The following is a 25,770-nucleotide window of genomic DNA, read 5'->3' on the forward strand; positions in this document are numbered from 1 at the left end:
TGGGAGATGAGGAAATGGCTGAGGAACTGAACAGGTTTTTTGGGTCGGTCTTCACAGCGGAAGACACAAATAACATGCCAGCGACTGATAGAAATGAGGCTATGACAGGTGAAGACCTTGAGAGGATTGTTATCACTAAGGAGGTAGTGATGGGCAAGCTAATGGGCTAAAGGTAGACAAGTCTCCTGGCCCTGATGGAATGCATCCCAGAGTGCTAAAAGAGGTGGCTAGGGAAATTGCAAATGCACTAGTGATAATTTACCAAAGTTCACTAGACTCTGGGGTGGTCCCAGCTGATTGGAAATTAGCAAACGTGACACCACTGTTTAAAAAAGGAGACAGGCAGAAAGCGGGTAATTATAGGCCAGTGAGCTTAACTTCGGTAGTAGGGAAGAGGCTGGAATCTATCATCAAGGAAGAAATAGCGAGGCATCTGGATGGAAATTGTTTCATTGGGCAGACGCAGTATGGGTTCATAAAGGGCAGGTCATGCCTAACTAATTTCGTGGAATTTATTGAGGACATTACCAGTGTGGTAGATAACGGGGGGGCCAATGGATGTGGTATATCTGGAAATTCCAGAAAGCCTTTGACAAGGTGCCACACAAAAGGTTGCTGCATAAGATAAAGATGCATGGCATTAAGGGGAAAGTAGTCGCATGGATAGAGGATTGGTTAATTAATAGAAAGCAAAGAGTAGGGATTAATGGATGTTTCTCTGGTTAGCAATCAGTAGCTAGTGGTGTCCCTCAGGGATCAGTGTCGGGCCCACAATTGTTCACAATTTACATTGATGATTTGGAGTTGGGGACCAAGGGCAATGTGTCCAAGTTTGCAGACGACACTAAGATGAGTGGTAAAGCAAAAAGTGCAGAGGATACTGGAAGTCTGCAGAGGGATTTGGATAGGCTAAGTGAATGGGCTAGGATCTGGCAGATGGAATACAATGTTGACAAATGTGAGGTTATCCATTTGGTAGGAATAACAACAAAAGGGATTATTATTTAAATGGTCAAATATTAAAACATGCTGCTGTGCAGAGAGACCTGGGTGTGCTAGTGCATGAGTCGCAGAAAGTTGGTTTACAGGTGCAACAGGTGATTAAGAAGGCGAATGGAATTTTGTCCTTCATTGCTAGCGGGATGGAGTTTATGACTAGGGAGGTTATGCTGCAATTGTATAAGGTGTTAGTGAGGCCACACCTGGAGTATTGTGTTCAGTTTTGGTCTCCTTACTTGAGAAAGGACGTACTGGCACTGGAGGGTGTGCAGAGGAGATTCACTAGGTTAATCCCAGAGCTGAAGGGGATGGATTACGAGGAGAGATTGAGTAGACTGGGACTGTATTCGCTGGAATTTAGAAGGGTCAGGGGGAATCTTATAGAAATATATAAAATTATGAAGGGAATAGATAGGATAGATGCGGGCAGGTTGTTTCAACTGGCAGGTGAAAGCAGAACTAGGGGACATAGCCTCAAAATAAGGGGAAGTAGATTTAGGACTGAGTTTAGGAGGAACTTCTTCACCCAAAGGGTTGTGAATCTATGGAATTCCTTGCCCAGTGAAGCAGTAGAGGCTCCTTCATTAAATGTTTTTAAGATAAAGATAGATAGTTCTTTGAAGAATAAAGGGATTAAGGGTTATGGTGTTCGGGCCGGAAAGTGGAGCTGAGTCCACAAAAGATTAGCCATGATCTCATTGAATGGTGGAGCAGGCTCAAGGGGCCAGGTGGCCTACTCCTGCTCCTAGTTCTTATGTTCTTATGTAATGCAGTCATGCACTGGGTGTGAAATATTTCTCTCACATCTCACATCAGGTCAAGTCGTTGCGGCAGATATAAATTTTGAATGCTCTTCCCCAGCAGCAACGCACCTTAAATTGGACTAACCTATTCAGCTGTAAAGACATTTCTTTTTCCCATTTCAGCAACACTTGTATGGCCTCTTTGAATAACATTCTCCAATTAGGGGAATTTCTCACTGCGAACTTATCACTGTTAGCAGCTCCATTGAAATTAGCCAAATAAATTTCATGTTGGACATTTTGTTGTCAAAGGCCCATTTCTATTCCTCAACCGACATCACTGAAAACAGAATGGGCCAGATTTTAATGTCAAAGTAACAATCAGGCTGATGGTGCTCCATGTTATTTATGTGTAAACACAACAGCAAGCTCAGCAAAGATATAGATGTGCCGTTAAATACAAATGTCCACACATTGCTGCCTGTGCTGCGCCAGTCTGTCATTAGCTTTGTGAAAGAGGCATTATGCTTCGCCCGCATTGAATGTCACGGAGTTGCTGCATTTATGTGGTGGATATATATAACGACCAGTTAGCTTAACATCTGTGGTAGGGAAATTGCTGGAATCGTTTATTAAGGAGGTTATAGCAGGAGACGTAGAAAATCTTAATGCAATCAAACAGAGTTTAAAAAAAAAAGTTAGAGTACCCAATTCATTTTTTCCAATTAAGGGGCAATTTAGTGTGTTCAATCCACCTACCCTGCACATATTTGGGTTGTGGGGGCGAAACCCACGCAAACACGGGGAAAATGTGCAAACTCCACACCAATTAAACAGAGTTAACATGATTTTGTCAAAGGGAGCTCATGTTAGACTAATTTATTGGAGTTCTTTGAAGAAGTAACAAGAACAAAGAACAAAGAACAATACAGCACAGGATCAGGCCCATTGGCCCTCCTAGGCTGTACCGGTCATGATACTAACCATGGCCAAAACCCTCAGCGCTTCCTTGTGCCATATCCCTCTGTACCCATCCAACCCATGTATTTGTCAACATACCTATTGAACGATGTTAATGTACCGAGAACATTGTTAATGTATCTAAGCAAGGTGAATGATGGGAAATTGGTGTGTTGTACTTAGATTTTCAAAAAGCTGTGGAGGGAGCATCGGTCTGGGCTCCAATTGGCAATAACCATCGGTTTGTACCGGGAAGGCTGGATGGGGGGTTTCGGAGATGGCAGAGAGCAGGGATTGAGAGGATGGGGACCTATTTATAGATGGGAGCGTCACCTGTTTGAAAGATTATTATAAAGAACTCATGGAGTCAGAGGAAACGCAGACAGAGGAGCTAAAGCGCAAATGGGAAGACGAGCTGGGGGGGGGGGAGATAGAGGCAGGTCTTTGGGCGGATGCGTTAAGCAGAGTCAACACATCCTCATCATGTGCCAGGGTCAGCCCGATTCAGTTTAAGTTCGTTCACCGAGCACACATGACAGTGGCCCGGATGAGCACGTTTTTTGGGTTAGAGGACAAATGTGTGAGATGTGCGGGAGGGCAAGCAAACCATGTCCATATGTTTGGGCATGTCCAAAGTTTAGGGGATTTTGCCAGGGTATTACAGATGTCATGTCCACGGTGTTAAAAACAAGGGTGGTGCCGAGTCCGGAGGTGGCGATTTTCAGAGTGTCGGAAGCTCCGGGAGTCCAGGGGGTGAGAGAGGCTGACGTCTCGGCCTTTGCCTCCTTGGTAGCCCGGAGATGGATATTGTTAGAATGTGACTCAAAGCACCCAAATTCAGAGATCTGGCTTAGTGACATGGCTTGGTTTCTCAGGCTGGAGAAATAAAGTTCGCCCGAAGAGGGTCAGTGCTAGGGTTCATCCAGAGGTGGTAGCCGTGTGTCGACTTCTTTGGAGAAAACTAACTGTCAGCAGAGTTGGGGGTGGGGGGAGGAGTTAGATCATTGTTTAGAAGAGGTGGGACTTGTGAGGGAGGGAGGTGGTCTTTGTACTATGTTTATATTTGTATTTGTACTGTTATTATTATAAAATTATAAATGCCTTAATAAAATGTTTTTCAAAAAAAAAAGATTTTCAAAAAGCATTTGACAAGATGCCACATCAAAGATTACTGCAGAAAATAAGAGCTTATGGTGTAGGGGGTAATGATGTGTTGGGTGTTCTGGATCACAAACAGGTCACCAACACTTGAAGTGGTGCAACTCTATTTTATTATAAGGTTAACTATATTAACATACTTGAACTGTGGGTAAATGCAATACCAGCTTTAACTGTTGACCCTTGCCTAGTCCTAACCAGGTGATGCACTCAGCACATGGTGAATGTCTGTGTTGCAGGCTGTGAGCTCTGTGCTCCAAGCTGGCTGCTACTGGAATGAGCGGGAACTCTCCTGTCCCCTGTCTTTATAGTGTGTGTGCTCTCACTGGTGATTGGCTGTGGTGTTGTGTATGCTGATTGGTCCCACTGCATGTCCATCAGTGTGTGTGTGTGTGTGTGTGTGTGTCTGCACCATAATATACTCGTGTATATTATGACAGGTAACATATTAGCATGGATAGAGGATTGGTTAGCTAACAGGAAGTAGAGAGTAGGGCTAAATGGGGTTGGCAAGGTGTGACAAGTGGAGTGCTGCAGGGATCAGTGCTGGGGCCTCAAACACTTACAATTTATATAAATAACTTGGATGAAGGGACTGAATGTATGGTTGCTAAATTTGCTGATGACTCTAAGTAACAAAAAAAGTAAATTCTGAGGAGCACATAAGGATTCAGCAAAGGGACCGAGGTAAGTTAAGCGAGTGGGCAGAAATTTGGTAGACGGAGTAAAATGTGGTCAATTGTGAACTTGTCCACTTTGGCAGGTGGGATAGAAAAGCAGCATATTCTTAAATGGAGAAAGATTGCAAAACTCTGAGGATGTTGGTGAGACCACATCTAGAGTACCATGTACAGTTTTGGTCTCCTTATTGAAGGATATAATTGCATTAGGGAGAAGGTTCACTTTGCTGATGCATGGGTTATCTTACGATGAAAAGTTGCACAGGCTGGGCCTGTATCGAATGGAATTTATAAGAATGAGAGGTGACTTTATTGAAACATAAGATGCCGAGGAGACCTGACAGGGTGGATGCTGAAGGATGTTTCCCCTTGTTAGGGAGAGACTGAAACTAGGGGACAGTTTAAAAATATGGGGTCGTCAATGTTGTGTCCTGTGTTCTTGTCTAGCAATGAATCTATAGAACTGCTGGTGACTTAGCCAGAACTAGGATTTATTAATTTAGGGAGTTAGATCGTAAGCTAAAGAGCAGGAGGAGCAAAGTAGTAATCTCAGGATTGCTACCCGGGTCACGTGCCAGTGAGGCAAAAAAACAGAGAGCGAGTGCAGCTGAACACGTGGCTACAGGGCTGGTGCAGGAGGGAAGGCTTCAGATATGTAGATCATTGGGATGCCTTCTGGGGAAGGTGGGACCTGTACATGAGGGACGGGTTGCAACTAAACAGGAAGGGCACCAATATCCTGGGCGGGAGGTTTGCTCGAGCTCTTCGGGAGCATTCAAACTAGTTTGGCAGGGGATGGGAACCAGAGCTACGGATCAGAGGATAGAGTAGCTGTTGAACGGGCAGAAAATAGTGTGCAGCGAGGCTGAAAGGAAGGATAGACAGTTGATAGGACAAAGTTGCACTCAGTGGGATGGGTTAAAATGTGTCTGTTTCAATGCAAGGAGTATCAGGAATAAGGCAATGAACTTAGAGCATGGATCAGCACTTGGAACTACGATGTTGTGGCCATTACGGAGACATGGATTTCACAGGGGCAGGAATGGTTGTTAGATGTTCCGGGGTTTAGATGTTTGAAGAAGAATAGGGAGGGAGGTAAAAGAGGAGGGGGAGTGACACTGTTAATTAGAGAGTGCATCACAGCTGCAGAAATGGAGGTAGTCGAGGAGGGTTTGTTTACTGAGTCAGTATGGGTGGAAGCCAGAAACAAGAAAGGAGCAGTCACTTTATTGGGAATTTTCTATAGACCCCCAATAGCAGCAGAGAGATGGAGGAACAGACTGGGTGGCAGATCTTGGAAAGGTGCAGAAGTAACAGAGTTGTTGTCATGGGTGACTTCAACTTCCCTAATATTGACTCGAACCTCCTTAGTGCAAATGGTTTAGATGGAGCAGATTTTGTCAGGTGTGTCCAGGAAGGATTCCTGACTCAATATGTAGATAGGCCGACTAGGGGGAAGCCAGATTGGATTTGGTGCTTAGCAACGAACCAGGCCAGGTGTCAGATGTCTCGGTGGGAGAGCATTCCGGTGACAGTGACCACAACTCTTTGGCCTTTACCATAGTCATGGAGAGGGATATGAACTGGCAGTATGGGAAGGTGTTTAATTGGGGAAGGGGAAATTATTATCCTATTAGACAGGGGCTGGGGAGCATAAATTGGGAACAGATGTTCTCAGGGATATGCATAATAGTAATGTGGGGGTTGTTTAAGGAGCACTTGCTGCGAGTGCTGGATAGTTTTGTCCCACTGAGACAAGGAAGGAATGGTAAGGTGAAGGAGCCTTGGATGGCAAGAGTAGTGGAGCTTCTAGTCAAGAGGAAGAAGGAAGCTTATGTAAGGTTGAGGAAGCAAGGATCTGGAACGGCTCTAGAGGGTTACAAGGTAACCCTTGGCGAGGAAGGAACTCAAAAATGGACTTAGGAGAGCTAGAAGGGGGCATGAAAAAGATGGCGGGAAGGATGAGGGAAAACCCCAAGGCGTTCTACACTTATGTGGGACATAAGAGGAGCATCAGAGTCAGAGTAGGGCCGATCAGGAATAGTGGAGGGAACTTGTGCCTAGAGTCTGAGGATGTAGGGAAAGCCCTAAATGAATATTTTTCTTCAGTATTCACAGGAGAAAGGGACCTTGTTGCTCAGGAGAACAGCATGAACCAGGTTAATAGGCTTGAACAGTTTGATATTAAGAAGGAGGATGTGCTGGAAATATTGAAAAGCATCAGGATAGATACATCCCCTGGACCAGACGGGATATACCCAAGGTTACTACGGGAAGCAAGGGAGGAAATTGCTGCACCGTTGGCGATGATCTTTGCGTTCTCACTCTCCACTGGAGTAGTACCAGATGATTGAAGGAAGGCAAATGTTGTTCTCCTGTTCAAGAAAGGGAATAGTGAAATCCCTGGTAATTACAGACCAGTCAGTCTTATGTCTGTGGTGAGCAAAATACTGGAAAGGATTCTGAGAGATAGGATTTCTGATTATTTAGAAACCATAGTTTGATTAAAGATAGTCAGCATGACTTTGTGAGAGGCAGGTCATGCCTCACAAGCCTCATTGAATTCTTTGAGGATGTGACGAGACACATTGATGAAGTTCGGGCAGTGAATGTGATGTATATGGATTTCAGGAAGGCATTTGATAAGGTTCCCCATAGTAGGCTCATTCAGAAAGTCAGGGGGCATGGGATACAGGGAAATTTGGCTGTCTGGATACAGAATTGGCTGGCCAAAAGAAGACAGTGAGTGGTAGTGGATGGAAAGTATTCCGCCTGGAGGTCAGTGATCAGTGGTGTTCCGCAGGGATCTGTTCTGGGACCACTGCTCTTTGTGGTTTTTATAAATGACTTGGATGAGGAAATTGAAGGGTGGGTTAGTAGGTTTGCTGGTGACACGAAGGTTGGTGAAGTTGTAGATAGTGTTGAGGCTTGTTGCAGGTTACAACAGGACATTGACATGATGCAGGCCTTGGCTGAGAAGAGGCAGATGGAATTCAACCTTGATAAATGATTCATTTTGGACGGTCGAATTTGAATGCTGAATACAGGGTAAAAGGCAGGATTCTTGGAAGTGTGGAGGAACAGAGGGATCTTGGGGTCCACGTACCTAGATCCCTCAAAGTTGCCACCCAGGTTGATAGGGTTGTTAAGAAGGCGTATGGTGTGTTGCTTTCATTAACAGGGGGATTGAGTTTAAGAGCCGCGAGGTGTTGCTGCAGCTTTATAAAACCCTGGTTAGACCGCACTTGGAATATTGTGTCCAGTTCTGGTCACCTCATTATAGGAAGGATGTGGATGCTTTGGAGAGGGTTCAGAGGAGGTTTACCAGGATGCTGCCTGGACCAAAGGGCATGTCTTATGAAGAAAGGTTGAGGGAACTAGGGCTTTTCTCATTGGAGCAAAGAAGGAAGAGAGGTGACTTGATAGAGGTGCACAGAGTGATGAGAGGCATGGATAGAATGGATAGCCAGAGACATTTCCCCAGGGCAGAAATGGCTGTCACAAGGTGACATAAATTTAAGATGATTGGAGGAAGATATCGGGGAGATGTCAGAGGTCGGTTCTTTACACAGAGAGTGGTGGGTGCGTGGAATGCACTACCAGCGAGGTGGTGGAGTCAGAGTCATTAGAGGCATTTAAACGACTCTTGGACCGGCACATAGACAGCAGTAAATTGAAGGGGTGTAGGTTAGGTTGATCTTAGATTAGGATAAGTGGTCGGCACAATATCATGGGCCGAAGGGCCTGTACTGTGCTGTACTGTTCTTTGTTCTTTGTTCTATTTGCCAGAACTAGGATTTATTAACGTACACGAGCCAAAGTAACGATCAAATACAGACCAAGTTATTATAGAATTACATTAGACTCTCCTGGAACAATCCTTATGCATAACTGTCCTCATGTATATTTTTACAGCAGAGGTAGATAGATCCTTAACAATAAGAAAGTCAAAGGCTATTGGAGATAGGCGGAATGTGAGGTTGAGGCCACAATCAGATCAGTCGGGATCTTATGGCAGAATGGCAGAGCAGGCTTGAGCGTCTGAATGGTCTACTCCTGCTCCTAATAGTTTGTAGAGATGAAGTTAACCTGCCAGAGGTGTTTAGGGTTAGTAATTAAGCGTATAAATAGTCCTTTACAGTGTGATAAATGTTAATAGCTACCAATCAATTTCTCTGCAAATAAAACAGTTGAATTCTCACAGGGATTGTGAATTGTTTTAGGATATTTTTAAAAAGCTCTAGTTTTATTTTTATTATTCTCATTACCTTTTTCTCTTGTTTTACCGTCTCTTTATTTTTAAATAAATTATTATTTTCCAATTAAGGGGTAATTTAGCGTGGCCAATCCACCTAACCGTCGCATCTTTGGGTTGTGGGGGTGGGACCCACACAGACAGGGGGAGAATATGCAAACTCCCGTCGGATAGTGACCCGGGGCAGTGATTGAACCCGGGTCCTCAGCGGCGTGAGGCAGCAGTGCCAGCCGTGTGCCACCGTGCCACCCACGTTTTACCATCTCTTAATCCGTTCTTTCTCTCCCTCTGTTTATTCCTTCCTGCACTTGGTTTGACGTGATATTCACCCCCTTTTATTCATCCTCTTTCGCCAGTCTTCTGCTCTTTATTTCCCAATCATTAACTCTCATTCATGAAGGAGATGATCTATTAGTTACTTGACCATTGTCCACTTGTACTTCTGGCCACTTTAATGGGCAAAAGTTTTTTGAGCTGACGAGGTGCAGAAGCAGATGCAGATAGTTGCTTCGCTACAGCAAATTCTGGTCATTACCTCAATGTTGTTTGTGCAACTTTACAGTGCACAAATTGACATAATAATAATAATATTTATTATTGTCACAAGTAGGCTTACATTAACACTGCAATGAAGTTACTGTGAAAATCCCCATTTGTAACATTGCAACAATGATCGTATTTCAAAAGTATTTAACTGCCTGTAAAATGTTTGAGTCATCCTGAGGTCATGAAAGGTGCTTTAATTCTTTCTTTAATTTCAACTTGTGCAAACCCCATTTCCAGTAGTTCGAAAAGGTTATCCACATTTCCCCATTCATGGATATTGATGTAGAAGATCAATTTATAGTTGTTATTTTATTAGAAAGCAGCTTGTGGGTTGTGTTGTGCCGCTGCATGGTGACAAGGTGGTTAGCACTGCTGTCTCACAGCGCCAGGGACCCGGGTTTGATTCCGACCTCAGGTGACCATCTATGTGGAGTTTTCACCTTCTCCCATGTCTACGTGGGTTTCCTCCGGGTGCTTTGGTTTCCTCCCACAGTCCAAAGATGTGCAGGTTAAGTGAAGTCATGGGGATTAGGCAGGGGAGCGTGGGCCCAGGCAGGGTGCTCTTTTAGAGAGTCAGTGCAGACTCATATAATCATATAATTTACAGTGCAGAAGGAGGCCATTAGGCCCATCGGGTCTGCACTGGCCCTTGGAAAGAGCACCTTGGAAAGAGACTCGATGGGCTGAATAGCTTCCTTCTGCATTGTAGGGATTCTATGATTCAGATTACGCCATAGTTTGTGCCTTTTGTTGGATTTCTGTCAACTTTGTCTCTGTCTTGGCTCATCTGGTGCTGAAGCCCTCATCCATGCCTTTGTTACATCTAGATTTGATTATTTCAACACTGGCCTTCCACATTCTACACTCAGTATACATGAGATCATCCAAACTCTGCTGCCCGTGCGTTAACTCAGACAAAGTCGCTTTCATCCATCAATCCATGCTTGCTGACCTCCATTGGCTCCTGGTAAACCAACATCTTTATTTTAAGATTCTCCTCATTTTCAAATCTCTCCAGGGCCTCACCCCTCCGTTTGGGTAATCTTTTTCAGCCCACAGCCACAGGAGGCATCTGTGATTATCTGATTCTCATCTCTTGAGCATCCCCAATTCCAATCGCTCCACTATTGATAACCAAGCAAATAAAAGCAAATGCTGGAATTTGAAACAAAAACAGAAAGTACTGGACAATCTCAGCAGGTCTGACAGCATCTGTGGAGAGAGAAGGGAGCTAACATTTCGAGCATGGGTGACTCTTTCTCAAGGTGTTGATTACCATGGCTTCAGTTGCTTAGGATCTGGGTCGTCATTCTCCGACCCCCCAGAGGGTCGGAGAATGGCCGTTGGCCGCCGTGAACCCCGCCCCCGCCAGTTGCCGAAGTCTCCAAAGGGAGAAAAGTCGGCGGGGCGTTAATGTCGTCGCTGCCGTCGGAGAATGGCACGGGTCTGCGCAAGGCAGCCGATTTTCGGCCTGCCGATATTCTCCCTTCCGGATGGGCCGAAGTCCCGTCGACGTGATGACCGTTCACGTCGACGTCAATTAAACCTCCTTTTCATCGGCGTGACCCTGTGCTCCAGGTTCACGCCGACCAGCGTGGAGGTGAGTGACGGCCTGGGGGGTTGGCTCTGGGCAGGCGATGGCGTGGCCACAGTCTGAATGTGTGAGGAGAGGTGTGTCTCGGGTTGTGTGTGTGGGTGTGCGGCGGGGGGAGTGGTTAGAGTGGGCTGAGCTCTGGGGGAGTGCCGGGAGGGGGGTCCGTGCCGGGCAGGGGGATGGGGGGTCCGTGCCGGGGAGGAGGTTGGGGTTGTCCGTGCCGGGGAGGAGGTTGGGGGGGGGTCCGTGCCGGGGAGGAGGTTGGGGGGGGTCCGTGCCGGGGAGGAGGTTGGGGTCCGTGCCGGGAGGAGGTTGGGGGGGGGTCCGTGCCGGGGATGGGAATGGGGGGTCCGTGCCGGGGAGGAGGTTGGGGTCCGTGCCGGGGAGGGGGTTGGGGGGGGTCCGTGCCGGGGAGGGGGATGGGGGGTCCGTGCCGGGGAGGAGGTTGGGGGGGGGGTCCGTGCCGGGGAGGGGGATGGGGGGGTCCGTGCCGGGGAGGAGGTTGGGGGGGGGGTCCGTGTCGGGGAGGGGGATGCGAGGGCAAGTGAGTTGGTCCACCTGGCCAGGTGCCAGCCTCCAACAGTTGGACCCATGCGGTCCATGCCACCTGGCTGGGGGGAGGAGGGGATATGGGCAATGATGACATGTCGTCGTTCCCCTCCCCCCACCAGGCCGTCATGTTTTACGATCATCCAGCGATGTTGGCCGCCGTGGCGGCAGCCGCTAATGTCTATGTTGCCGTGGATGAGGAGGAGGAGGAGGAGGAGGAGCGTGCCAGAGAGGCGGCGCAGGCTGCCGCAGAGGGACAGGCGGCAGCCGCCCAGGCTGGAGGGACACCTGACCGACAGGACGAGGAGGGGGAGGAGGACGTCGCGGCCCCACGGCAACGGAGGCACCCGAGGGCGCCCCGTGTGTACCGGCCCCGGCAGTCATACCAGGACCTCACGGACCGGGAATGCAGGAGGAGACTCTGGATGAGGCGGGAAACCGTGGCACACATCTGCCACCTGCTGGCACACCTGTCACCGCGTGGCACTGGCGGGGGACACCCTCTCCCCGTGTCCGTCAAGGTTACGGTGGCCCTGAACTTTTAAGCAACGGGGTCATTCCAGGCACAGAGTGGGGACCTGTCCGGCATATCGCAGACATCGGTGCATCCGGGCAGTGACAGATGCCCTATATGCCATGGCGCACCGCTACATCCGCTTCCATGTGGACCGGGCCAGCCAAGATGCCCGGGCCGTGGGCTTCTCTGCCGTGGCCGGGTTCCCCATGGTCCAGGGTGCGATTGATGGGATGCACGTCGCCGTGCGGCCACCTGCAGATAACAGGGCCGTGTTCACCAATAGGAAGGGGACCTATTCGATGAACATACAGGTGGTCTGCGACCACCGCATGATGATCCTGCATGTCTGCGCCCGTTACCCAGGCAGTGTACACGACTCATACGTGTTGTCGCGGTCATCTATCCCCGGCATGTACGAGGGATGCCATCCCCGGCTGAGGGGCTGGTTGCTGGGCGACAGGGGCTACCCATTGCGATCATGGCGGATGACGCCTATACGGAGGCCACGCAATGAGGCAGAGAACCGCTACAATGATGCCCATGTAGCGACAAGGGGAGTGATAGAGAGGTGCTTTGGCGTGCTGAAGATGCGTTTCAGGTGCCTGGACCTCTCTGGGGGCGCCCTCCAGTATTGGTCAGATAGGGCCGGCCGCATCATTGTGGTGTGCTGCGTCCTGCACAACATAGCCCAGCAGAGGGGCGATGTGCCGCAGGCAGAGGAGGGCGGAGTGGAGGAGCAGCAGGAAGAGGCGCAGTCCTCCCCAGATGAGAGGGATGGGGGTAATGGTCAGGGCAGACGGGGTAGACACAGGCGGGTGGCTGTCCACCGTTACCGGCTGGCCCAGCGGGCACGGGACATACTGATAGCCGCCCGCTTCACTGACTAGATGGGCGTGGGAATCGGGTAGTATGGCGACAGACCGCACACCATGGCAACAGCCGACCACCCACACCCCCCACCCATCCACCCACCCAGCACCCTCACCTCCCTCCCCAACCCCACCCACCCCACCCGCATGCACACCACCCCCCCCATTGCCGATCCACCTGCGGCACAACGGGCCGGGCTCACACAGTTGAGGGTGGACACGTGTCTATTGCAGGCCATGGAGGATGATGACAACCCGCCCTGCGGTGAGCTCCTGGCTCCACATCGTTGGACTATGCCCGACCCATGGCCACAGTACCAGCATCCACCCGGACCATCCCTGCATGCGGCTGTGACACTGCAGCGCACGGTCCCGTCCTCTGCCCGGGGGATGTTGATGGCGGCCCAGGGGGAAGGGGGCAGACTCACCTGGGGCTGAGGTAAGACCACCCCTCACACACACACTTGCGCTCAACGTACATGACACCCCCGCACGCTTTGGACAGAGCACAAAGGCATCTTCTGTAGGTGTAACATTGACTTTAATAACCAAACGAGTTCATGCACGTGCCCTAGCCCCGAAAACTCATCTGTGCCCTGCACCCGTGCCAACTTACTCAGTGTCTAATTGTTTGGCCTTACGGGCCCTTTGACTACGTCTACGTGGTTCCCCAGACGGTACAGCAGAACTGGAGGTGGACTCCTGTGATTCCTGCCCTCTGACACTGGATCCCTTTGGCGGCCGTTCCCTGGGGCGTCCTGGCCTAGATGGGCCAGGCTGCGGCGCGGGCGACTGGGATGGCGAGCTGCCAGCCTGTCCTGCCCGTTGCCCACCCGATGCACCTGGGACAGAAGGGGGGGGGGAGTCCAAGGTGTTGCGGTGTTCCCGGACCTCCCCTACAGGGGGAGCCGGGACGGACCACAACACCTCCTCCTCCCTCGGGGTGCCTGATGGCCCCCAGGCCTCTACATGGGTGGGGGATGCGAACGGACTGGCCATCCGACGCCCCCCCCGGCATCTGGCGCTGCCAGTTCTGGAGGCCCGTGCTGGTATCGACAGGGGTCTGCAGGTTTGCAGCCATGGAGCCCAGGGGTTTGGCAAGCCCTGTCTGTGACAGTGCGACGCCGGCTCGCACATGGCCACTGGCGCCGATGCCCTCAGCGATGGCCTGCTGAGACTGGGCCATGGCCTGCAGAGACTGGGCCATGGCCTGCTGAGACTGGGCCATGGCCTGCAGAGACTGGGCTATGGCGTTGAGCGCCTCTGCCATCTGGCGCTGGCACTGGCTCATGGCCTCCTGTGAGAGGGCAGCCATGTCCTGGGCCATAGACGCCGCCTGCACGGAAAGCCCCAGGCCTCGCAAACCGTTCCCCATGTCTGACACCGTCGCACCCATTGCCTCCACCGCGGACGCTACCCGTGCGGTGTCGGCCTGGGTGGCACGCATGACCGGCACCACTCCCAGCTCCTGGACGCGGGTGGACTCCTCCACCTGCGACTGCAGCCGCCGCAAGCCGGCCGTCACCCTCTTCGCTCGTCTCCGGGTCGGTGGTTGCATCGGATCTATGTGTGGGTGTGGTAACTCCAGGAACCCGGGATCCATCTGGGCGGCAGATGTTCGCTTGGGCTGGGCTGCACTCCGACCGCCCGGCCCCTCTGCTGCTCCTACCTCCACCTGCTGTACCGGGACGGCTGTGTTGTGCGCACCAGTGAGTGTAGCAGACGCCTCAGCACTAAAGTGCCCAACCGAGGTGAGTGTTTCTGCGATGATGGAGGGTGTTGGTGACAGCAGTGGCGTTGTGTTGTTCTCTTCGTCCCACTCTGAGTCCATGGCACTTTGGGGTGGGGGTTCGTCTCCACCCATCCACTCTGAGTCACTGTCCGGTATTTCGTCTTCCTGGGTAGTGCTGTCCCGGGTAGGGGTGTCCTGGGCAGTGCTGTCCCGGGTAGTGGTGTCCTGGGTAGTGGTGTCCTGGGTAGTGGTGTCCTGGGTAGTGGTGTCCTGGGTAGTGGTGTCCTGGGTAGTGGTGTCCTGGCTCGGATGTGACGGGGGCCTGTGGCTGCCCCCCTCGTCGCTGGGTGGTTGCTCCCGCACGTGACGGGGGTGTCGTCTCCCTGTTGCTCCAGGTCTCTCCGTCTCCCGTGGTGTGCGAGGGGCATCCTGCGGGCGTCGCATGCTGGAGGGTCCGGGTCTCTCCGTCTCCCGTGGTCTCCGAGGGGCATCCTGCGGACGTCGCATGCTGGAGGGTCCGGGTCTCTCTGTCTCCCGTGGCCTCCGAGGAGCATCCTGCGGACGACGCATGCTGGAGGGTCCGGGTCTCTCTGTCTCCCGTGCCTCCGAGGGGCATCCTGCGGACGTCGCATGCTGGAAGGTCCGGGTCTCTCTGTCTCCCGTGACCTCCGAGGGGCATCCTGCGGGCGTCGCATGCTGGAGGGTCCGGGTCTCTCGGTCTCCCGTGGCCTCCGAGGGGCATCCTGCGGACGTCGCATGCTGGAGGGTCCGGGTCTCTCTGTCTCCCGTGGCCTCCGAGGGGCATCCTGCGGGCGATCTGCATCTGCGGGGATGGGTGCCTGGACGTTTGGTCCTGCGATACACAATGAAGCATGCATGATTAGACATCAGGCAGTGATCAGGTGATATGGGGGAGGGGGATATAGGGGAGGGGGGATATGGGGACGGGCTGTCGGTGGCTCACTTGCTAGTACGCCCCCGACCTCTGCATCAGCAACCTCCCGGTCCTCAGGTCCGCCAGCCAGTTCCAGGGCCCTTTCCTCGTGTTCGGTCAGTGGCCTCTCATCAGCGGGGCCTCCTCCAGTCCTCACATGCTCCCTATTGTTGTGTGCGCGCTTCTCCTGTTGGGGGGGGAGGGGTGGCAGGGGTAAAAGGCAACACTGTTAGGCAGGTATATGAATGCACGCCATCGGTTGCGCGTGCATTGCAGCGGTTAAGGTTAGGGCTGGATTCACTTGGGGATATGGGGTAATGGGGGAGGGGGATATGGGGGAGGGGGGGATATGGGCGGGGGGGGGAATATGGGGGATATGGGGGAGGGGGGAATATGGGGGATATGGGGGAGGGGGGATATGGGGAGGGGATATGGGGGATATGGGGGATATGGGGGAGGGGGGATATGGGGAGGGGGGATATGGGGAGGGGGGATATGGGGGATATGGGGAGGGGGGATATGGGGGATATGGGGGAGGGGTGATATGGGGATATGGGGGAGGGGGATATGGGGGAGGGGGGATATGGGGAGGGGGATATGGGGGTGGGGGGATATGGGGGATATGGGGTAGGGGATATGGGGAGGGGGTTATGGGGGTGGGGGATATGGGGAGGGGGATATGGGGAGGGGGGATATGGGGGCAGGGATATGGGGGATATGGGGGAGGGGGGATATGGGGGATATGGGGGAGGGGGATATGGGGGAGAGGGATATGGGGGAGGGGGGATATGGGGGATATGGGGAGGGGGGATATGGGGGGGATATGGGGGAGTGGGGATATGGGGGAGGGGGGATATGGGGGAGGGGGGATATGGGGGAGGGGGATATGGGGATATGGGGAGGGGGGATATGGGGGATATGGGGAGGGGGATTATGGGGGATATGGGGGAGGGGGGATATGGGGGAGGGGGGATATGGGGAGGTGGGATATGGGGGAGGGGGGGATATGGTGGAGGGGGGATATGGGGAGGGGAGATATGGGGGAGGGGGGATATGGGGGAGGCTCACCCTGTCTGCTCTGACGGGGGTCGTTCACCTTCTTGTGGCACTGGGTGCCTGTCCGTGGTGTCAGGGCCACAGCGGTGACGGCCTCTGCCACTTCCCTCCACAGACGCCGGCTGTGGCGTGGGGCAACTCTGCGGCCGTGCCCGGGATACAGGGCGTTCCTCCTCTGCTCCACCGCATCCAGGAGCGCCTCCACACCCCGTGACTCAAACCTCAGGGCTGAGCGGCGGCCAGCCATCCAATCGGGTGTTCCGGTCGGGTGTTCCGGTCGGGTGGGGGGGAGCAGCGCGGCCTTATGAGCCGTCACGCCGTGCGGCGCGTATGATGCTGCACGGCGTGAACCACGTGCGCAAGCGCGGATCCCGCTACGTCGCTGCTAGCCCATTTCAGGCTGGAGACTTTTGACCCATTTTTCCGACGTGACGCAAGTCGGATTTGCGCCATTTTTTGCGCCGATCAGCGGACTTTCCGCCGATAACGGAGAATTTCGCCCCTGAACTCTGGAATTCCTATCTCCACCTCTGTACCTCCCTTTCCACCTTTCAGATAGTCCATACAACCTAGTTCTTTGACCAAGCTTTTGGTCACCTGACCTAAAATCGCCTTACGTGGTTAGTTGGGGCTCATATTTTGTTTTATAATGCTCCTGTGAAGGGTTCTTGGATATTTTATTATAAATATAAGTTGTTGGTGTTGCAAGTAAAATTAACATTGCTTCACAGTACTTCAGAATCACAAATGATTTGTAGTCCATGGCCCCCTTCCAACTACCATGTCGGAGTAACATCAAGGAGCCCCAGCAAAGACACATTTGGATGGCAAAGAAGTATGTCATCACAATGGCTTTTAACTCATTTAGCATCAAATCTAAATAAGCCTCTGTAGTTAGCTTGTTTGCAAATAAATAGCATGTATATTCTACTTTCCAAGTTTGGACTGCTATTGGAAAAATGTCCCAATTCAAAGATTAAGGCAGTTAATTAAAATTAGTTCCAGTGGTTATTTTTGCTTGTAGCCTAAATGTAACTCCTGCTCCCAGGATGATCCAAAGGCTGTAACTACATAACCCCAATTTGTCACAGTAAAAAATCCATTGGTGCTCAGCACAAAAAGGACATGCCGTTTCTGCAACTGTCCACAAGTACCAAAAAGAATCCTAATATTTAATTTTTCAAAACTTGTTTTTATCTCAAACGCCTCCAAAAGGCAAGGAAGACTCCTTCCCACTGCGGAAACGGTGCCCCCTATGGTGCGGAGGAGCAAATTCCGCCCGTTTGTGTGGTGATAGCGCATCGTACAGTTGGGGAGGTGTAAACTGCGAGAGGAATAAGACGTCCCTTTAGTGCGCCGATATTGCCGGGGAGGAGCAAACCCCGCCCCTTTGGTGCGGCGACAGCGCCGCCCGCAGGCCGGAGGAGTAAACCCCGCCCCTTTTGGTGCGGCGACAGCGCCGCCCGCAGGCGGGGAGGAGCAAACACTGTCCCTTTGGTGCTGCGACAGCGCCACCCGCAAGGCGGGGGGGGGGGGGGGGGAGCAAACCCCACCCCTTTGGTGCGGCGACAGTGCCGCCCGCAGGCCGGGAGGAGCCAAGCCCGTCCCTTTGGTGCGGCGACAGCGCCGCCCGCAGGCAGGGAGGTGTTGTCCTTCTCCCCCTCCTCCTGCCGCCTGAGTCGGAAGAGCGTGCGGGTCACTTGCTCCAGTTGGCGGAGCCGGAAGCTGCGATGTCTACGGAGTCGGCGAAGAAGAGAAAGACCAAAGTGATTCGCAGCGATGGCGGGGCGGTGGAGAAGGAGACTAGGAAGGCTCGGGGGGACGCCGACCAGGTGGGTGGCTGGCTGAATGCGGGTGGGGTTGGTGCGAGGCTGGGCGCCGAGGCCTGGGCCGGCCCGACAAAAACACTGAGCTGCTGAACATACCACAAGCACAGGAGGATCTAATTCCTCCTCACAGATTACCTTGTGCTCAAGCCTAACAGGATTCAAAGAAAAGCCAACATTTCAATTCATTGGAGTTTTATCTGGAAATTGCTGTTGAAACTGTTTATGGAGCATTTCAGCATCTTGTGTTCTTTTAAAAAGGTGAAGTTAAAGATAAATCCCCACATCCAGTATTTTATTTGTAAATTTTAGTATTTTCAGTCTCCAGAGTGTCGGTATCATCATCAGGTTTAAAGTTGGCTCAGTATTTGAGCTGAAGCACCTCTTTCTCTCTCTTCCCCCCCCCCCCCCCCCCCCCCCCCATGTTAATCTAGTCCTTTCACCTTCATTCCTGTAAGGCAACTTTTGCAGATGAACATAGCAGTGGTTATCACTGGCCTCATAGTTGTCGATGTGTATCGAATGGTAAAATACGTGCTTGTTTCAGGAGACTAAAACTTACAGCGAAGAAGCAGAAGTAGACGCACGAGACCCTGCTAAGGATTACGATCTGTACAAGAAAACCTGTGAGGATCTTCAAAGGTTGATGGCTGAGATTCATGAACTGAAGAGTAAAGGGGGAAAAGATGCGGTAGGTCGAACTCCATTCACGTAAACGTTCTGGATGCTGGAAATTTGAGTTGCAGAAACTGAAAATGTTGGAAATGTTCAGCAGCTCTGGCAGCACCTGTGGAAGACGGGAGTTAATCATAGAATTCCGACAGCGCAGAAGGAGGCTATTCGGCCCATCGAGTCTGCACGACCCTTCAAATGAGCACTTCTACCCATGACCACTCCCCCATCCCTGTAAACCCTTAACCGAACTTGCACATCCTGGATACTAAGGGGCAATTTGCCGTGGTCAATCCACCTAATCCGCACATCTTTGGACTGTGGGAGGAAATCGGAGCACCCCGAAGAAACCCACACAGCCATGGGGAGAATGTACTAACACTACACAGGCAGTCAGTCAGGTCAAAATTGAACCCAGGTTCCCGGGCTGTGAGGCACTAACCACTGTGCCGTCCCAACATTTCAGTCCGATAATCTTTCATCAGAGGCTGATGCCATTAACTCTGTTTCACCACTGAGGCTGCATGACCTGCTAAGTATATCCTGCATTTTCTATTTTTATTTACATTAATGAGGTTCCTGCTTCGCCATGGGAACAGCTGTGAAATCAAGAGCAATAAACCACACATCAAATTCCAGATTTATTGAAAAAGCTTAATATGAATTAATCTTGGTAGAATAATTTCCAACTGGCCAGGCGTGTTCAGACTGGATTAGCTCTAAACATAAAGCAGGAAAATAAAGGGATTGGGTATAGAATAAATAGCCCAGGCACTTTTTCTAAGAGCCTGAGAGAAATTGGTAAAACTGGGGACTTGCTGTAAAACAGTCTTATAAGTATCGTGAGATTGAATATAACACAATTTAGTACAGTGTATTTTATTTGAAGCAAATTTGAATAATTTGGCAGTGTGATGCATTCTGCTATCTGAAGAGATAGGGAATTCTAACATATATATTGGGTATTTTCTAGTGACTAATTATTAGATCTGAGTTAACTAACCCAAACACAACAGAAAGTAAAATTACTTGATGAGAGGGAGGAATGTTGGCCAAACCACGAAGCAACGCTCCACTCATCAAATAATCCCATTTGATCTTTAATTAGGTGCTCCAGCCCTAGAGTGGTGTTTGTTTTGTTTTCATGGGCTGTGGGTGTGGTTGACAATTGCTATCCCAAATTCCCCTTGAGAAGGTAGCAAAGAGCTGCCTTCTTGAACCACTGCAGTCCATCTGATTCATGCATATCCACAGTGCTGTTAAGGAGGGAATTCCAGGATTTTGATCTAGCGGCAGTGAAGGAACAGGGATATAGTTCCAATTGAGGATGGTATGTGACTTGGAAAAGCTTTCAGTTGGTGACGTTCCCATGCAACTGCTTCCCTTGTCCTTATAGGTGTTGGAGGTTGTGGGTTTGGCTGTCGGAGGAGCCTGGTGAGTGGCTGCAGTGCATCGTGTATTTGGTACACATTGCTGCTACTGTGAACTGGTGGTGAAGGGAGTGAATATTTAAGTTGATGGATGGGGTTGCAATCAGACAGGCTGCCATGTCCTGGATGATGTGCAGCTTCTTGAGTGTCGTTGGAGCCAAACTCATCCAGGCAAGTGGTACGTATCCCATCACTTGTGTCTTGTAGATGGTGGGCAGGCTTTGGAGAGTTGTGTTGGTCTCTACTGAATTCCCAGCCTCTGACCTGCTCTTGCAGCATTGAATTTATATGGCTAGTCCAGTTCAGTTTCTGATCAGGATGTTCGTAACCTGCAAATCTTTGACACAGAGGAAAGAATGGAGATAATTGTGCAAAGTTTAGGCCTTGAGAAACTATTACTGAGGATGTAAATGAAAATTGGATCAAATATCATTTCAAATAAGTAACAAGAACTTCTTAATACAATTTGTGCTGGGCAGGTTAGTAGGGACCAAAACAATTGGGTTGGTTCACAGTGTCATTGGATGCCATGTTGAGAGAAGAATGAGCTAAAGTGTGCCAAGGTGTTTTATTTCATCCTCCGCTTTGCTTATCTCTTTTAAGAGATGTAGTTTTGGGGGTTTATTGCTATGTATTGTTGAATTCTCTTGTCATTATGTACTTCATTTGTCATAATACCAATGGCAGGCTCTGAAAGATGAAGGTAAAGAAAACTAAGATCTTGCTGAGTAGGTAATAGAAAGCCTCCACTTAAAACTTGACATGAGTAGCAGATTAAACAAAGGAAAGGGAATGTGGGTACTGAATTAAATATTGAGGATCATTGATTTAAGCTTAGATTATCAGAAACTGAACTTGCGGGCAGCTTTTGTATAAATTGGATATTTCTCTCTGTGCAATGGAAAAGTTGATGTACAAATATTGTTTTACGAAGGCACTTCAGTCATACCGGTGCTTTCTTCCTTTCAGACACTAAGCAAAAGAAATTAATTAAGAACAACAACTTATAACATCTTTCGCAACCTCCCAAAGTGCTTTACAATTAATTAAGTACGTTTGAAATATAGTCAGCATTGTAATCTAAAATCCTGGCAGCCAATATGCACCCAGTACAGTCCCACAGAGAACAATGAAATATGGACAGATGATTTGTTTCAATGATATCCGTTGGAAGGTAAATATCGGTCAGAACTACAGGATAAAACCTATTCTGTTTTTTGAAAGATCTTTTATGTCCACATGATGGAAGACTGCCTCGGTTTAACCTCTTACCTGATAAACTGTATCTCTGACAGTGCAGTACTCCCCCCATCCTGCACTGAGGCGTCAGCTTAGATTAGGTGCTCAATTCTCCAGAGTTTGTTCTTGTACACACGACCGACTAACACAAAGGCAAAAGAACCAAAGCTGACAGTAGTTTACGTAGAGTAGGAGAAGTTCAGGTGTAACATCTCACCATTCCCACATGCTAAGTACATGCTTTACATTTGGTACATTTGTGAAGTTTCTAATTCGCCTTTCCCTTCTTACAGTCAGCAGAGATTGATGAGCGGCGGATCCAAAGCTGCATTCACTTCATGACTCTAAAGAAATTAAATCGTTTGGCTCATATCAGGTTAAAAAAGGGTCGAGATCAAACTCATGAGGTAAATATTTTATGCATCAAAAGTGGGGAGGTGTTGAAAAATCCATTTTCACTTTGGGAGATTACTGTCTGAGAAAAACACTTCTACTTCAATCCCCAACTCCATCACCACTGACTCCAAAAGAAATAGAATAAAAATAGGACCAATTTCTTTGATTTTCTCAAATTTGTTCAGCTGCATTATTGATTTGGGAGGTTTTGCTCCATTTATTGTGTGTAATTGTACGTGATTGGTTTAGGGACTGGTTTAGCACACTGGGCTAAATAGCTGGTTGTAATGCCGTACAAGGCAGCAACGCGGGCTCAATTCCCGTACCGGCCTCCCCAAACAGGTGCCGGAATGTGGCGACTAGAGGCTTTTCACAGTAACTTCATTTGAAGCCTACTTGTGACAGTACGTGATTATTATTGGAGTAATTAATTCTAGAATATTAATCCTATAGATTGGCCTTTAATAAATCAATTAGTTACAATTGTTGTTGCGCTACAGTCAACTGTGACTGGTATGTTCCTAATTGACATGAATGAAACAGTTCTGGAAATACTGTAACAATGTTGGACAACTTTGTATGTGAAATGAAATGAAAATCGCTTATTGTCACAAGTAGGCTTCAAATGAAGTTACTGTGAAAAGCCCCTCGTCGCCACATTCCGGTGCCTGTTCGGGGAGGCTGGTACGGAAATTGAACCGTGCTGCTGGCCTGCCTTGGTCTGCTTTCAAAGCCAGCGATTTAGCCATGTGCTAAACCAGCTCGTTGTTCAGAATTGACTTTTTGAAGTAGCAATGTAAACAAATTGATGCAGTTTATACACTGGATACTAAAGACTCTAGCTGTTGTTTCTCAGGCCAAACAGAAGGTGGATGCTCTTCATCTTCAACTTCAGAATCTTCTATATGAGGTGATGCATCTTCAAAAGGAGATCACTAAATGCTTAGAATTCAAGTAAGTCTCCCTTATCAATGGGAAAGGTTTTCAAATTGTTTCATGTTCTCATCTTTGGTTTTATTGCAGCCAAGAGGTGTGTTTTATTGACATTTGTCAAATCTTTTCAATGTTGTGGTAATCCTATTTCATATTGTTCATTGTCTCGAATTTTTCCACCAATATTTCATCCCAGTATTGTATGTTTTAAAGTGCTCCTTAAGTTTGGAAGGCAGGGTATATATTTATACAACTTGGTATTGTGCATTAGCAGTGACTCAGAAAAGCATGTCACTATGCTTTAATTCATCTGTGTTTCACTGGCAAGACCAGCATTTATTGCCCATCCCTACGTGCCCTGGAGAAGGTGGCAGTCAGCATTCTTCTTAATGCACAGATACTACAATGTTTCAAGTACTCCCACAGTGTTGTTGGTGGGTGAAGTTCCAGGATTTTGACCCTGCGACAGTGAAGAAAGAACAATATATTTCCAAGCCAGATTGATGGGGCAGGAATCTGTAGGTGATAGTCCGAGTGCCATCGACAATTGGTCCTCGGGGTGGAAAAGATCACGGGTTTAATAGGTGCAGCAAAAAAAGCTCCTGCAATTTGCCTCAGTGCAGCCTGTAGCTAATACACACGGCAGTCACGATGCACTGATGGTGGAAGGATACAAGACCCTGAAGGTGTAGATGAGCAGCACGAGCCACTTTACCTTCACCCTTGTATTTCATGTCAAATGGACCCCTCAGCTGAAATACTGGACTGAACTTTGCTCTTCATATGCCTGAATTAATTCCAACTCTATTTAATTTCAGGTAAAACTGCAGATTTACAAATCTTCTATCTTGATATGATATCAGATGGGTGTTTGTAATTTCTTTCCTTCTGTGCTGTATTTTAGATCTAAACATGAAGAGATTGACTTGGTGAATGTGGATGAGTTCTATAAAGATGCCCCATTGGAAATTAGCAAGCCTGCGTTCACCATGAATGATCCACATCAGCAAACTCTGTCTCGTTTAGACTGGGAACTTGAACAGCGTAAAAGGTATGAAGATGTTCACAGAATGATGCAACATTAAGAGACTCCGTTCAGCTCACCAAGCCTTTCTTAATTCTTTGAAAGAGTTATCTAGTTAGTTCCACTCTCCTGCTCTTTCCCCCACAGAGCTGAGCAATAATTTTCCATTTCAAGGATTTATTCAAGTCCCATTTGAAAGCTATTATTGAACCGAGTTCCATGCAGTGCATGGTAGATCATCATAACTCGTTGGGTAAAAATATTTTTTCTCCGATTATTGACCCTACCTGCTGTAGGAAGCAATTTCTCCTTACTCTACCGAAGCTTTTCAAGATTTTGGATACCTCTTTCAGATTGCCTCATAACCTTCTGAGTTTTAGGGAAGTAATTCCAGTCCCTCCACAAAATTCCCCGGTAACATGCTAGTAAATGCTTCTGCACTCTCTTCCAGTCCTTCACATGGTTCCTATAGTGTGGTGCTCAGAATTGAACGCAGTACTTCAGCTGGGGCCTAACCAGTGTTTTATAAAGCTTTTGTAATCTGTGCCTTTTATTTTTTTTAAATAAATTTAGAGTACCAAATTCATTTTTTCCAATTAAGGGGCAATTTTGAGTGGCCAATCCACCTACTCTGCACATCTTTTGGGTTGTGGGGGCAAAACCCACACAAACACTGGGAGAATGTGCAAACTCCACACGGACAGTGACCCAGAGCCGGGATGGAACCTGGGACCTTGGCGTCATAAGGCTACAGTGCTACCACTGCGCCACCGTGCTGCCCTATCTATGCTTTTTAAAACCAAGGATCCTTATGCCTTTTTAACAGCCTGATAAAATTGTCTTGCCATCCCCCAGATCTCTGTAACTGCACTGTGCGCCTCTTTAAAAGTGTAACAGCTCATTTCTGTTGCCTCTCTTTATTCTTCCTACTAAAATGAATCACTTCACATTTCCCTGTGTTATATTTCTTCCCATTTCATCAGCCTGTTAGTAACCACTTCACTGTTTACCAGATTTCCAGGTTTCGTGTCACCTACGATCTTTGATGTTACGTGATACATAGAATCATAGAATGGTTACAGCAGAGGAGGCCATTCATGCCCGTGCCATCTCCCTGCAAGAGGAATTCTGCTAGTTCCATTCCCCTGCTCTTTCCCCAGAGCCTAATTTTTGTTCTCTTCGGGTGCTTATCCAATTCCTTTTGAGATTCACAGTTAGAATCTGCCTCCACCACAATATCGGGCTGTGCACTCCACATCCTAATCACTCGCTATGTAAAGTGTTTTTCCTTGTCACCCTTTTGCCTCTTTCCAATTCCTTGAATCCATGGCTTCGGTTTCCTGCCGGTGGGAACACTTTCTCTCTTCCCTTCTGTCCAGACCATTCATGGTTTTAGAACATCTCTATTAAATCACCTATCAATAATCTATGTTCATAACTACCCCATCTTCTCCCATCTATCATCATTATTGAAGTCTGTTTCCATGAACCATTCTCATAGTTTTTTCTGCAATCTCTGTAAATTCTTCACATCCTTCCTAAAGTGCAGTGTCCGGAATTGAACACAATAATCCAGCTGAGGCCGAAACATTTTTTGTGAAGGTTCATCATAACCTCTATTTATAAAGGTTAGGGATCCATAGTCCAAAGATGTACAG

General features: G+C 49.1%; 1 protein-coding gene across 3 annotated transcripts in view; it reads left to right on the plus strand.

Annotated features, from left to right (window-relative positions):
- Window positions 1-18,233: 18,233 nt before the first annotated feature.
- The window catches only part of thoc5 (THO complex 5), a 48,128-nt gene continuing 40,591 nt past the window's right edge, over window positions 18,234-25,770 (plus strand). For 2 of the 3 annotated variants that reach the window (XM_072489865.1, XM_072489948.1), the window contains exons 1-5: window positions 18,235-18,424; window positions 18,966-19,109; window positions 22,053-22,166; window positions 23,012-23,109; window positions 23,993-24,139. In XM_072489865.1, coding sequence (XP_072345966.1) covers window positions 18,323-18,424; window positions 18,966-19,109; window positions 22,053-22,166; window positions 23,012-23,109; window positions 23,993-24,139 — 605 coding nt within the window. In that variant the 5' untranslated portion in view covers window positions 18,235-18,322. Of the gene's footprint in view, window positions 18,425-18,965; window positions 19,110-22,052; window positions 22,167-23,011; window positions 23,110-23,992; window positions 24,140-25,770 lie in introns of all 3 variants that reach the window. The other variant, XM_072490034.1, reaches the window with a different exon arrangement.

Source organism: Scyliorhinus torazame, chromosome 1 (genome assembly GCF_047496885.1).
Source record: "Scyliorhinus torazame isolate Kashiwa2021f chromosome 1, sScyTor2.1, whole genome shotgun sequence".
NCBI classification, from domain to species: Eukaryota; Metazoa; Chordata; class Chondrichthyes; order Carcharhiniformes; family Scyliorhinidae; genus Scyliorhinus; species Scyliorhinus torazame.